Consider the following 14125-nt stretch of genomic DNA (forward strand, 5'->3'; position numbering starts at 1 on the left):
CCACAATTCAAGATCTGAGCAGAAGTGCAAGAGAACTGGCACACTGCCTAAACAGTCCTCCTTTCTGTTAATACGCAACTCTCCAAAAGTCAAGCATAACTTCAAGTTAAAGTAAACTCGCAGCAATCATTTCTGAAGCATTTCAAGTAGCAGCAAGTCTAAGGCTTGCCCTGCAGTTCATCACCCTGTTCTCCCGTTTCTCCCTACTTTTTTTCAATGAAGGCAGTTCATGCAATGACCTCCTCAGAAACTCGTGAATGCACGTTCCCCGAGGAACTGTCAAGTGCTAACGGGGAGAGAAGCTGTTCTCTCCTCTCAACACTCACCCCTGCCAAAATTGCAACATACCAAAACAAGAGGAAGAGTGACGGCAGAGCGACTCGGAATTAGCCCTGGTGCTCTCTTCCTGCTCCCTTGTGTTATTTCCTCCCAGTGACACAGACTCACCGCGGACAGGCTCCCCAGGACCAGTCTGACCAGGTGCTTCACGTAGGAGAAGGAGGGCGCGCAGTTGCTGTTCCTGACGTGGGCGCTGCAGGCGTCCAGGACGGTGCGCACGGACACGCGCGCGTACAGCACGTCCTCACACATGCCCAGCAGGATGCTGTTCAGGTGCTCTCCGAGCTGGATGGGCTGGTGACAGACAGCAGCAGGGGAATCAGCGTTGACAGGACTCGGGGAACACAGAAACAGGGGACACTCAACAGCTACAGCAGCTATTCTGACACTGCCTGCCTGCGTTACCTGGGCCAGCATCAAAGTCTCCATCTGGGAGGTGAAAAAAGAGTGGCTGTACATCAGGGGAGAGGCACTCAGCCTCTGGACTCAGCTCCTGCTCTGCAGGGACCTGGCCTAAACAAGCTGTCTGATCTGCAAGGTCAGCACACCAATGACTTTCTCAAACATTTAATGAAGAAGTGAAAACAAAGTAAAAGGGAGAAGGTTCAGAGGAAGTTTTAAACCTTAATTTGAACATTCTGCCACTCACAAGAATAAAATTCGAACCGCATCACAATAATTTTGTACAACCCTCTGTGCTCATTTTCTGCAGTTCCTCACCTCACCAATATTTTGCAGCAGATGTGACAGCATTCCCAAATTCCAGTGATGCTACCAAACAGTATCAACAAAAAAGTAAGGAATAAAACAGCCACACCAGTGATTAATGAAGCAGAGCTCCATAACTGCAGGACAACACCCATACAGTCTAAAAAACCATAAATCTCGATGAGTTTGTGCTCTCCCTGTTCAGGGAATGTGGAATATCCCTCCCCAGGGTGTGCAGCAGCAGTGGTAACACTTGTTCTCAGTTCACTTGGGACCTGAGCTTTCTGACCTGCAGCCCTCCCAGAGTGGGTGGTTACCCACAAACACTGTCAGGCTTTCTGCACCACGGAGTGCTTCCAACAACTGCAATCTTTCAATCTTCCCTGAGTGAGCACTCTCAAGGTGAACCATAAAAAAGGCACTCTGGACCACCCCGATTTAATTAACACAGGCTTTTCCCATCTATCTGTTCATCACTTCTAACTAATCATAAAAATCGTGTATATGAATGAGATAGGAATCTCATGTTCAGCCACACTGCCAGCAGAGAAGCAGCTCATTAACGAACAGAGGCAGACAAATACAGAAAACGTGTTTAAAAAAGGGAAAACCTGCACATGCAAATGAACACACAGAAGTGATACCACACACAAGCCTGTCCTTTTGCCAGCACCAACTCCACAGGACAGAGGAGCCACACGGCCACGTCCCAAAGGCAAACTGCTCCCAGGCATACCTCACCACACTGTCCTTGGGGAAACACTGCTTTATTACAGGTAGAGCACGCCTTCCCATGACATTATGAGAAACTGTTGCTACACTCAACACCAAAGAAACAAGGAAAAGAGAGACTGAAATTCACCCCTACGTTCTTCTCAACACCCACATACTTTAAGTCACTCTCCTATTATTGTTGAATACTGCTCCTTTCATCTCCTACAGACAGGAGAGCAAAGAAAGAGAAAAGCCCTAGTGTCTAAGAAAACCAGGGATTTGGGGACAGGCACAGTAGGCATTATGAACAGGGACCCCTAAATAAATAACTAAATAAACCTCAGAGCTTCTAAGGTTTTTACCTCACTTAGCTGCATTCAGGCAGCTACTTCCATATAAGTGCAACTGAGAGCCCAACTACCCCTCTGCTAAAGAAAATATTAGGAACTAAATGCCTAAAATGCTGAAGTCTTTCAAAATTTTCTTCCTTAGTTTTATATATAACATCAGCTAGTAGGAAGAAACCTAAATCTGAAGCACAAATTGCTTCTCCCACAGCTGCAAAGTCCATTATTAAATGCTTTTTCAGAAGCACTTAATCTTGTTTTCACTCTTGCAGGTATTCACTTCTGAAAGCTTAATTGGGGGCAGGGAAGGAGCACTGAGGAAGATAATGAATCACATTTATCTTCAGTGAGTTTTGGCAGGGCAGGCTAAGTTCTGCTGGGTGTGTAAAATAACCACATTGAGCAATAACACTCTGCTCTAAGCAGTCTGCAACAGTGTCTGCATTGACTGACAAGTCAATAGCAGGAGTCTACTCCCTGTTCCAAACAATTCAAATCCTTTCTTGGCCGTTGTGAAAGGTAAGTATCCATATGTGCCAAATCCAGACTCACAGAAGGTATGGCAGCATGGAGAGCAAGATGCTTTATTAGGTGTAAAACAACTATGTTACTTCAATATTTATTTTTATGTAAGCCTAAACCAAAACAAATTATTTTCTCCTTTGTCAGCAGCTTAAACTGCTTTCAGCCTGTGGCATTACAGGACAGACTAGCCCAGATGTATCTTCATGGAATCCAACAGAAACGTGCTACCAGCACCTTCTCCCTCCAAGACAACACCACACTTCACAAGGAAAAGCTCCAAGGGTGGAAAGAAAACTTGTGTCCTGTGCAGTGAGTGGAACAGACTGCCCAGAGCAGCTGTGGAGTCTCCCTCACTGAACCGTCTGGATGCACTCCTGTGCCATCTGCTCAGGGCTGGCCCTGCCTGGGCAGGAGGCTGGGCCCCTGTGCCCCTCTCCAGCCTGGCCCCTGTGCTCCTCTCCAGCCTGGCCCCTGTGCTCCTCTCTCCAGCCTGGCCCCTGTGCCCCTCTCCAGCCTGGCCCCTGTGCCCCTCTCCAGCCTGGCCCCTGTGCCCCTCTCCAGCCTGGCCCCTGTGCCCCTCTCCAGCCTGGCCCCTGTGCCCCTCTCCAGCCTGGCCCCTGTGCTCCTCTCTCCAGCCTGGCCCCTGTGCCCCTCTCCAGCCTGGCCCCTGTGCCCCTCTCCAGCCTGGCCCCTGTGCTCCTCTCCAGCCTGACCCCTGTGCTCCTCTCCAGCCTGGCCCCTGTGCTCCTCTCCAGCCTGGCCCCTGTGCTCCTCTCCAGCCTGGCCCCTGTGCTCCTCTCCAGCCTGGCCCCTGTGCTCCTCTCTCCAGCCTGGCCCCTGTGCTCCTCTCTCCAGCCTGGCCCCTGTGCTCCTCTCCAGCCTGGCCCCTGTGCTCCTCTCCAGCCTGGCCCCTGTGCTCCTCTCTCCAGCCTGGCCCCTGTGCTCCTCTCTCCAGCCTGGCCCCTGTGCCCCTCTCCAGCCTGGCCCACTGTGCCCCTCTCCAGCCTGGCCCCTGTGCCCCTCTCCAGCCTGGCCCCTGTGCCCCTCTCCAGCCTGGCCCCTGTGCCCCTCTCCAGCCTGGCCCACTGTGCCCCTCTCCAGCCTGGCCCCTGTGCCCCTCTCCAGCCTGGCCCCTGTGCCCCTCTCCAGCCTGGCCCCTGTGCCCCTCTCCAGCCTGGCCCCTGTGCTCCTCTCCAGCCTGGCCCCTGTGCCCCTCTCCAGCCTGGCCCCTGTGCTCCTCTCCAGCCTGGCCCCTGTGCTCCTCTCCAGCCTGGCCCACTGTGCCCCTCTCCAGCCTGGCCCCTGTGCCCCTCTCCAGCCTGGCCCCTGTGTGAAATGCTCTGTGAGATGCCTGTGAGGGCATCCATCTTACTCCTCAGTGTCTCAGCAGGACACCCTGCCATGCAAACTCAAACGCAGAGCCACTCAAACAACATCACGTCTGAAATATTAAACAAAACCAAATCTAAACTTACCTGACTTTGAGGAACTTCATGGTCAGCTCCCCAAAAGAGTGCCATACCAAGGGAATAAATATGGACCTGCCATAGAACACAAGATATCTGTCAACTCATTGAACAAGACTGGAAATGCAAAGCAGACTTTTGATGGATAGCAACTAACATAACATCATTTTGCTTAGAAATGCATTTCTGCTATTTAAGCTCAACTTTCTTTCAAATCCAACCTCTCCTTTACACGAAGTTCAGAGAAGCAAATCCCAGTGCTACAAAACATATGGCCTCTAAAACCAGTGCCCTGTCTTCTCCGCTCCATTTTAAGCCTCCATTTATCAGCCCTACTAACTTCGACTAATCAAGTCACGAAAGGACAGCAGTTTTTGTACAAAGCTGTGTTTCAGGGAGCTTCCTTCTTCCACATAAGCTGCTAAGTGGATCACCTTCCATCCATGCAGCAAGGTCATGCTGACACCAGCAAAGGAATTCACACCTCCCTGATCAGCGAGGATTGATCAGCGCTGCCCAGCACAGAGTGCCAGCTTTGGCCATGGCCTATTGAAATGCTCTGTGCTGGCATTCACAGGCCACAGAGGGCCCTCTGGGTGTTCCCTTCCTAAAGATCAGCAGACATCACAGCATGGCTTTTCCTAGTAACACTCCTCCATTTATTTCAAAAAGAAAAAAAGTAGCACAGTGAATACTGGCACAACAAAGAATGCAATCAGCTCTGACAAAGGTCACAAACTTGTCACTTCAGAACTATTTTTATTGCCATTTTAAAGGCTTGTTTTGTACATTAACTTTGGAGCTGGCACTAGAGGTAGTTACTGTCTTCAAAAGTGTTGTCCCTGTTGAAACCAAATCAACAATTCCAATAGTATGACTACAGGATTTGGCAGCTGCATCCTACATAACTGAACTTGAGTCTTCATTGATGTCAGTGTTATTTTTACTCCCCTATTAAAACTTTCAGCCTAGGTTTCTAATTGTTTATAGTTTTGCCATAGACAAAACTGTAAACATATTTTACTACACCATTAGTTTTGACAACACACAGGGCAAGAAGGATGTCTGAAGGGCTTGGGAGTGACTGTGGATTTTCAGTAGGTGCTCGGTGATATAGCCCTGAAGAAAACTGACTATATACAAAAAGCTGCTAGAAGAAAATATTCAACACAGAAACACATGTTTTAATAGCCCTTGTGCACACAACAGCAGTCGATGCCAATACCACTTTCCTCTGGAGTAGGAGCTGCTCTTCCTGGAGGAGCACTGCCAAATGTCATAATTGTTCCCAGATTACAACACTGGCTGTGGCCAGCTTCCCTCTGAGGATTATTGATTCAGGGAAGCCAAGGAGATGGAAATAGCTCAGCTTCCTTCTCACTCCCACTGCTAAATATCTTTGACTAAGCCAGGGGAACACTCTTCTGGGAAAGTGTTACCATTCACAACAAGTTCTTGTCTAGAGTACGGCTGAGAAAATAGTAATTTTGACTGTACCTCTCAGTGACCTGGGGGAGATCACACATACAAACCTCACCTGTCTGAACATCTGCCCTGTGAAAGAGTTAAAAAGGAGAAGGGGAAATTCTCTGCAGCCACTGCCCAGGTATGTAGGTGGCCAGGGCTTGCAGAGACTCTTCCTCACATACAACTATAATCACCATCCCACTTTAACCAGCAAAAACAAAGCAGGAGGATCCCTCCCCCACCCCTCAAAGAAATTACATGAATCACGAACCACGGGGAGACAAAAAGGACAGTTAAAGCTGTTTTGTGAAGGGATCACCAGCCAAAGCCCCGAGCTGCCCTCCAAGGAAGAGGCACTGCACCTTTTCAACATCGGACAGGGACGACAGCGAGTGGTTCTGCAGAACCTCGGGGGCTGTGAACGCGCGCAGGTCTTGCTGGGACACATTCTCATCCGTAAAGGACACACTGCCAGAGGGGAGCAACAGCAGAGACCACGGGGAAATGATGAATCCCAGAGCAGCAGGATCAGCTGGAGTTGAAAAGGGAAAAAAACAAAACCACACTGAAAATGAAGCAATGTTGTTTGATGCCCTTGCTGGATGTCAGTTTATTATCAGCCTACATACTCTTAGTGGAATAGATTGATGCTTCCTTTTCCACCTGTGGTGTCTCATAACCACAACAGCAACCTCAATTTTAATCACACTGGGGAGTAACACCTACCTTTTATGACTATCCTTTGCTATTATTCATACCAGCAAGCTCAGGAAGAGCCTGCTAAAATACTCACAATTTCCTGTGCTGAAGTTATTTCATTTATGTTACAGTTGGCATATAAAACGTTCCCTTTCTGCAGTGCACATCTCATTAAGGCTAATTCCTTCAGTAGGAATGGAGTTTGCTCCTATCCTAGCACAACATTACTGCAGCAGCAATGTGTGCAAGAGAGCAGACAAAGTTAGTGGGGAACGAAAAAACTCATTAGAGTGGCTAATGGAAGGGGACAAAATATTTTTTTCTACACTTCAAAGATGAATCAACTCACTTTTACTGAAGGAAGCATGAGGTTTTACTCAGTAAAAATAAAAGTTAACTTTTATTTTTTCACAGGCGAAAAAGCAATAGCTCTGTCTTGTGCTACACAATATATGAATATATCAAAGATCTGAGGAGACACACGTTTGATTGATATGTCCTTTCCCTTGACACAGTAAGCAAAAACAGCAGAGTAATAATTTCCTCCCTTGGCACCACCACGAACATTTTCCACTCTCCAGCTCAGGATATTCCTACAGTGCTGGTCTCCAGACTGCTGGACTATCTTGTAATCTAGAATATTGCTAATCTCCTATGAAATGTATTAAATTACTGCGTGCAGGTATCAGGTGTAAAAGGATCTCCCAAGTAAGTCCTTCAGTTTTCCGCCCGCACTTCCTCTGATACAAACGGAACAAGTGCTGTTCACTGTTGTGGCAGCAAGTTCAGATGTTAAAAAAAAGGAAACACAGATGGACAGGCCCTTCCTATTATATGTAATGAGAAAATACTACATTATATAGCAAAGCTTCCAAAAACACTTTTAGGAACACCACCTGAGTTGGCTTTTGACTTTCAAAACAATTAATTCTCCAGTTCCTTCCTTAGGGCATGCATCGTAAAACAAAATAACCATCTCAAAGCTCCAACCAGGTAGATATACCTAAGGAAATCCTTTTTCCTAACACTACCCTAACGTGTTTGCAACATGGATACAAAAGTAGCAAAGCTGCAATGCACCAAATAGCCAGCAAGTATAAGAAAACAAAAGAAACTATTTTCCAGTAATGATGTTTGTGTCATCTTCATTTTAGGCTTTCAGAATAATTTACAGAAGCAGTAAGGGTAACACACTCCTGAAAATACTGAGGAAAATGACAAAAAAGAAAAAACAAAAGGCAAAAAAGGGTTTCAGACCCTTTTTTCTAAAAGCACTGGAATTCAGGATGTGGCTCCTGGTCCATTTTTCTATCCAGCAGGCTTTCAGCTGTGCTGGAGCTGCCAGTGTTCTGAGTTAACTCCAGAACTATGCAACCCAGTAACAAAACACTTGTGAGAGCACAGCACTTCAAGCAGTGCCAAGACAGAGATAAATAGCGGGGTCTTACTTAAAGTGAACTGCCTTTAAACACAATAAAAACAGAAACAATCTTCAGCTACAGAGCATCTGCCAAACAAAGGAGAGAGGAAAAAATCCTTTATGTGCTTTAACAGCATACAAATAGCCTAAGATAAAAAAGACCCACCACATTCTAAGAGACATGAAGACAAATACTTGAAATGGATCTATTTTACAATATTGATGGCAGGTAATTTTGAATTCCTAAGCTACAATCACACTCAAGTCAGTCCTTCAGGATCTTTTTCCCCCCACTTCTCTCTTAGGCCACAGCCATTAGCACAGAACACACACACAAATCTCTAAAAAGCACAGGACAACCCAAAAATACACACAAGGTTTTCAACACACATCTTTGCTTCCCTCCATAGCCCTCACAAGGTCTATTACTACTTTGAGGTCATCTGGTTGAGGTCTTTGACTCACCACTAGTCCTCATAAACATATTTCACACTTTGTCTTCCTTTTTTTCATTACATTTACTCAAGCAAAGCAGCTACAGTAGTTTGACTGTCAGCAAGATTTACAGGTCCCTGAAAACCATAATCTTCCTTCTTCACATCCACTTCCAGATGATATAACTTTTCTTTACATAAATCATTTCCCATACGCAAATTTGCAAGACATTCAACTTGCAAAGACTCTTTCTCTGCTCAGCCTGTCTTTTTAATATCAGACTCACTTCCCCCCTTCTTTCCCCTTCCTTTAGATACATGTCTCCAAACTTAAGGTCCAATTATCTTGAGAATCCTCAACGCACACTTTAGAACAGGAGTGGCCTAAGTGACATAGGAAGGCTTTCCCACTTTCAAGTTTAGATAAACCTTTTCCAGTTAAACCCAGCAAATTAGAGGGACGCCTGTTTTATAATTCCCAGCAGCAGCGAGCACAGCATTCTCCTTATGCTTATACACTCACATTTGAGATTACTTCAAAGACCTGTTCCTTTGACCTCATGGAGCTCTGAGTGCAAGATCCAGCACGTCTGAAACAGCTGATACACCCTTTCAACAACAAAATCGTTACTGCAGATAATTAAACAGATGTAAGAGAAGGGCAGGTCTGGTATCGGCCTTTTCAAATCTCCAGATTAATCTCAACATCACCAGTGCAACTGGTGTCAGATCTGCTACTGAGTCCCACATTGTCCTTCTCCTTCACTTAACAGCTTAGAATGTGCTGACAAGACAGCTACCAGAGCTGATCTTCTAAGTTGGTGATTAGCAACTGGGCATTCCAATCTAAGCTTTCATTTTTAATGACAGAAACAAATTTGTGAAGTATTTTTAAGGAGTTCAACATCTGTTAGAACCGTAAATACAATGAGGGATAAAAATATGCACATTTCTGTATCTGCTGCTGAATCAGGCATGATGCAATTAAGCATGAAGACAATGGATTTTCATCCTGTGCTTCTTTTGTTCAGTGCTTGGATGGATAAGTAGACTCACTAAAAGACATGCACAACTTTTATATATCAAGAAGTCATCAAATCTGTAACAGAAGCTTGCATGGGACATTTTTTCTAATTTCCAGAAACTATCTTAAGTAAGAAATTAATTGAAGAACAGGTTCTCATTTATCAGAGTGATAGGAAGATTCCCAACTTGAAACAAACTACCAAAACTCTACCAGGATCACATACATAAATAATTACTTGGACTGGTAATTCCTTTGAGTGTCTGTGGTTCCTGGGCTGGTGTGGGGAGGCTGCCAACAGATGGCAATTTAAGAGCTGGCTATTTCCATGGCCTTTTTTATCCCCCTCATTTCCAAACAGCTGGAGCACAGACTCTTGAACAATATGCCTAATTTAATTTTTTTTTTGAAGAAACAATGTACAAAACACTCAGCAAAGCTTATGTTTTATTACAGAACAGCATGTTCAGGGACTCCAGGACTCTGGACAGGGAGGAAGAGCCCTTTTGAGAGCTGGTCAAAGCTGAACACGCTGTGATCTTGCAGAAGCTAAAAGCCTGCCCTATCTCCCTCTGCCCAGGAGTGACCAGTCAGTTCTGAAAAATTTTGGAAACTCACCCTCTGCCATAAAATAGCTCTTCCACACCATATGCATGGAAGAAATGGGCCTGAAATTTGACCAAGGAAAACAAGATTTCTTTAGGATCCCCTGTTTGCTACAAATCCTCCACAAATGAAAACCAAAACTGAGTCAGAAAAGCCTACAGGAACCTTCACATTTTCTGTTCCTGCACGTCAACACCACCTTCATAAGCCAGCACAGAAACTGATATTTGAGATGACAAAAAAAGTTTCTAGATTACTTTGTTAGTGAAGACAACCTTCATTAAAGACTGTCTGGTTATCCAACTCTTGCTGGGAGGAATTAGATTACCTTTATCAACCTTAGCTACACAGAAAAGCTCTTTCATTTGAGTGTCTCTTGAAGTGTGTTTTACCAAAGGCTATATCCCAGGTTAATTAATAGCATGCAACTGAAAGCAGTTTGCTGAACTAGCAGAAAAACAACTCAATAAAACAGTTTTATCTCCAAAAAAGAGACTGATTCTCCTGGCACTGATTTTATCTGAATCTGTGTTTTGGTCTTCACAGATAGGAAGTAAGATCAGAATCTTCTGCCACCTTAGTCAATCTTGGCTGGCAAACATTCCCCTGCCTTAAAAACACCTATCAGAAGTCCTGGGGCAGATTTGTGTTTTGGGCTCTCATCTTCCAGTACTCGTTCTTCTGCAGGAGGGCTGACTGTGTTCTCATTGATGCCTGCATGCAGTCTGCACAGAGATTATGGTAACTTTTCTGTACTGCTCTCAGGACAAGAAAGGGCCAGCTCTCATTTCCAGTGGAGACTACCTTCTGCAATAAAAATGCAGACCATGGATAAAGTTTTAAATTGTTTCACTACTGTGTGCTCACACAACAGTGATCTTGCAGGTGGATTGCAGGATGGAGCTCCACATGTCAATTCCTGTAAAGTTTGCAAGAGTAAACCTCTAATCATTCAAGATCCCTCTTAAATCAAGGTCTTCACAATCTGCCCTCTTAAAAGAAATAACTCTCCTGACTGTCTCTAAGAGACAACAAAGAGTGAAAGAGAGGAAAGCCAGCTTTCCTTTGGTTGCAATATGAGAAGCAGCAGGACAGGTCAGTTGGTCAAACTGCAACAATAAACTCAGCATTCCAACAGGGAGAGCACACAGGGCTGTGAGAACACTGGGAAAGGGAAGAAGGTACATTTGAATGTGATGTCAAAACTACCGATAATTCAACTGGCAAAAAATATGTTGGAGAAGTTGGTAAAATTCATACTTGTAAAGCTAAGTCAAGTGTGATCAGAAATCAGGCACCTTTAGCAGTGTCTGCCCACATGTGCCCTCTCTGGAGCTGGGAAGTATCCAGCAGAGACCACTCCCAGAGGCTGAGCAATGCGATTTTAAAGAAAATAAAGGAAAACATAAGGAAGGGGGAAGTTCCATATTCAGACCTAGTGCTAAAATGTGTATTATTAGCAGTATTGCAGATACTGAGGTGGGAGGGAGAAGAAATACTTCTACTCCTTTGAAGTACAAGACAACACCACATTCTTCTCAGCAGCTACACAGGTGTTGCCACCTGCACTTTGGGGAATCACATCTACCCCTCTGGTGAAGTTTTCTGTTTCTCACCTTTGAGACAAAATCTCTTCAGAGCACACTGGTCATGACTGCACAGTACCCATTTCTATGTCTCATTCAGTACCAAAGTGTTCCAGTGGTCTCAGACCTATGTATCACTTTTTTCTTATGTTTCCATCTCATTTCAATGGGTGTAAAATAACTGAAGTTATTCTCACAAGAAATGGGATGTGCCACAGGTTCTGGCAGAACATGAAGTGATGGCTGAAAGCAACCTTTGGGCTGGGTGCAGAGAGGCACTTACCCAGGACAACCCAGGAGCGAGGTACTGGTTGGGTTTAGAGCCCAGCAAGGACAAGGCAGTTTACTTATATGGCACATTAATACAGCTAAGATGTTTCCAGTTCTGTATTTATCAATCATAAAAAATGCTCACCTTTTCTGAATAGCTCCTGAAGGCTCTCTGCACTTTGATTCAAGATGGCCCATATCTCCTCTTCTTGCAGTGGTCCCCCCCGAACCTCCAGAGCCTCCGCTAGTGACACATGCATGTTACCTGGGAAATAAACAGACTCACGTAAGAACAAATAACATCTTCTGTTCTCCATGCACACAGTACTCCAGCAGTCATAACCCATGTTCCACCTCAGTCACAGAGATTCTCCAGCACTAACAGAACATACCTGGAGGTGCACAGACATGAACCTGACAGACTGCTTGTTCTGGGGCAGAACTCACTCCCAGACCACACAGGAATACTGTTTCCACAGGAAGGGAGCTGCACTGTGGAGGCAGCTTTTGTGCTCCAGGACAAGAGAGCAGATTCAGGGGTAACTCATTTGTACTAACAAGCTCTGGGCGCAGTTTCTCGGCACATTCACCCTGAGCCATGCAGGCAGCACAGTCCCGGGGTGCCTGGGCCAGAGGCTCTCCCGTGTCTCAGGCCCTGTTTGCAGAGAGCCTCTGAGGAGCAGCCGCGGCTCCTCCTCTACACACACAGTGCACACGTCCCCCACGAGGGGCACGGGGCTCTGGCGCTTGCCTCAACACGAGCAGGGACCTCCTGCCTTTGAAAAGCCTCATTTTAGAGCCCCAGCAACCCATGTTTAAAGCACACCACCTGTGCAATATCCAGACAGTGCCAGCCCTCCACTTGCTCTGTCCCAAGTAAGACGGGAGGAGCAGCCCTTCACACCGACTAATTCTGCCAAAATCACTGTTTGCAAGGTATATACATTTTTCCCTACCACTTACGAAGTCTTCACACCACCTCACTTTTTAATTGCTTACTCATGCATCAGAATTCTCATTTCCCCCAACCACCACCATTTTTCCTCACACATTTTAAATTTGAAGGTCTCCAACAGCAACAAAGAATTTGGTAAATTTTAAAGGTCTATTCTTTCCAAATTTTATTGAACTGTTGCCATCCAAAATATTAAGAATCTATTGCCTTAACTGTGATTATTAAAGACTGAAAGACTGCAATACTGTAATATTAGTCAAAAAGTTCATAAAACAGACTAAAAGTCAAAAGGCTAAATTGCGTCAGTTTAACTGATGCTTGACAGCTTGGTGTTTTGGTTTTAGTAACATAGCCCTTGCTTTTTTCCTTACCTTGTCCTTGCCTGGACAATTCTGAAAGTCTGGTCTCTCCCTTTCAGAACCTGAGCACCTTAAGCCATTACTATGCCCTGTAATTTCAGAATCCTGGCATCTACGCTATTTATTTACATTGGCCCACATCTTACACCTCAAACAAGATCTGGACTACATACACCAATTAGTTTATCCCCAGTAATACTGTTGCTGAAACTGGGCTGAAGTGCAGAACCCTGGAGCCAAGATAGAAAGCTTGCACTTCAGTAATCTTTGAAATTTTATTTTCAAATCCACACACAAAATGTGGTTTTCCTATAGCCGCAGGTCCAATTTGCATAGACTATCCAGAAAATAAGGCATTATTTGCAAATAGTCAAGTCAAGCATGCAATCAAGTCAAATACACAAGCTAATCAAGTCAACTGTGCTTAAAGAATTTTTTTCTTTTAGAGTCCCGCTCTTGAGTTAATTACTGCACATTAGTCTCAATTACTGTTTTGAAGGATAAGGAAACAAATCCTTGTGTCACATCCACTTTTTAGATTTCTCATATAGATAAGAAGAGGGGGGACACAGCCCCACAAGATCCAACTACATTTCCCTCCTCTTTTTTAAAGTATTTAAAGAGCTGCCAGAAATCAGGCAACCCAAAATTTTTCTGAAAAGACCCACACTCTCATGATGCTTTTCATCCAACCTGTGACCTGACAATATCACCTTAGCACTACTCCTCCTCTTTCATTCTAGAGAGGTCAGCAGAGATTAGTATTACCACCCAAGTATTTCTCCCCTCCTCCTGTTATGGAATAGATTAGCTGCTTCCACTCACATATTTTCCTTCCATGTTCTCCTCTTTCTCCCCTGTAGGCAGGCAGGAAGAAATGTCAGCAAAACAAAAATCTCATGCTCCTGGGCAAATCGTCAACCTATACCAAGAAAATTTCTTTGAAACTGCATTTCCTCTTCAAACTGATAGCTTGCTGCTTGAGCCCAGAACCCCTGAGCAAGGAACAGAAACTAGCTCAGATTTGTGAGAAAACACAATGTGAAAACACTCCCACAAGTATAAATCTTGGCCTTTTACTTGAGCACACACAGATGAACAGATGAGATGGGAACATTTCTCCTCCCAAAGCCTTGAATCAGTGTTATATTCCCATATCTGGAAGACAGAGGAATGTGACATACTGAGACTCTTGGCTGGCAGCTC

General features: G+C 45.0%; 1 protein-coding gene across 4 annotated transcripts in view; it reads right to left on the reverse strand.

Moving 5' to 3' along the window:
• The window catches only part of PTPN13 (protein tyrosine phosphatase non-receptor type 13), an 80002-nt gene that overhangs the window by 53133 nt on the left and 12744 nt on the right, over positions 1-14125 (reverse strand). For all 4 annotated transcript variants that reach the window (XM_063414976.1, XM_063414977.1, XM_063414978.1 and 1 more), the window contains exons 2-5: positions 11751-11870; positions 5929-6098; positions 4109-4174; positions 448-633 (exon numbers count right to left, since the gene is read on the reverse strand). In XM_063414976.1, coding sequence (XP_063271046.1) covers positions 448-633; positions 4109-4174; positions 5929-6098; positions 11751-11865 — 537 coding nt within the window. In that variant the 5' untranslated portion in view covers positions 11866-11870. The remainder of the gene's footprint in view (positions 1-447; positions 634-4108; positions 4175-5928; positions 6099-11750; positions 11871-14125) is intronic.

The sequence above is a fragment of the Prinia subflava genome, chromosome 18 (assembly GCF_021018805.1).
Source record: "Prinia subflava isolate CZ2003 ecotype Zambia chromosome 18, Cam_Psub_1.2, whole genome shotgun sequence".
Taxonomy (NCBI): domain Eukaryota; kingdom Metazoa; phylum Chordata; class Aves; order Passeriformes; family Cisticolidae; genus Prinia; species Prinia subflava.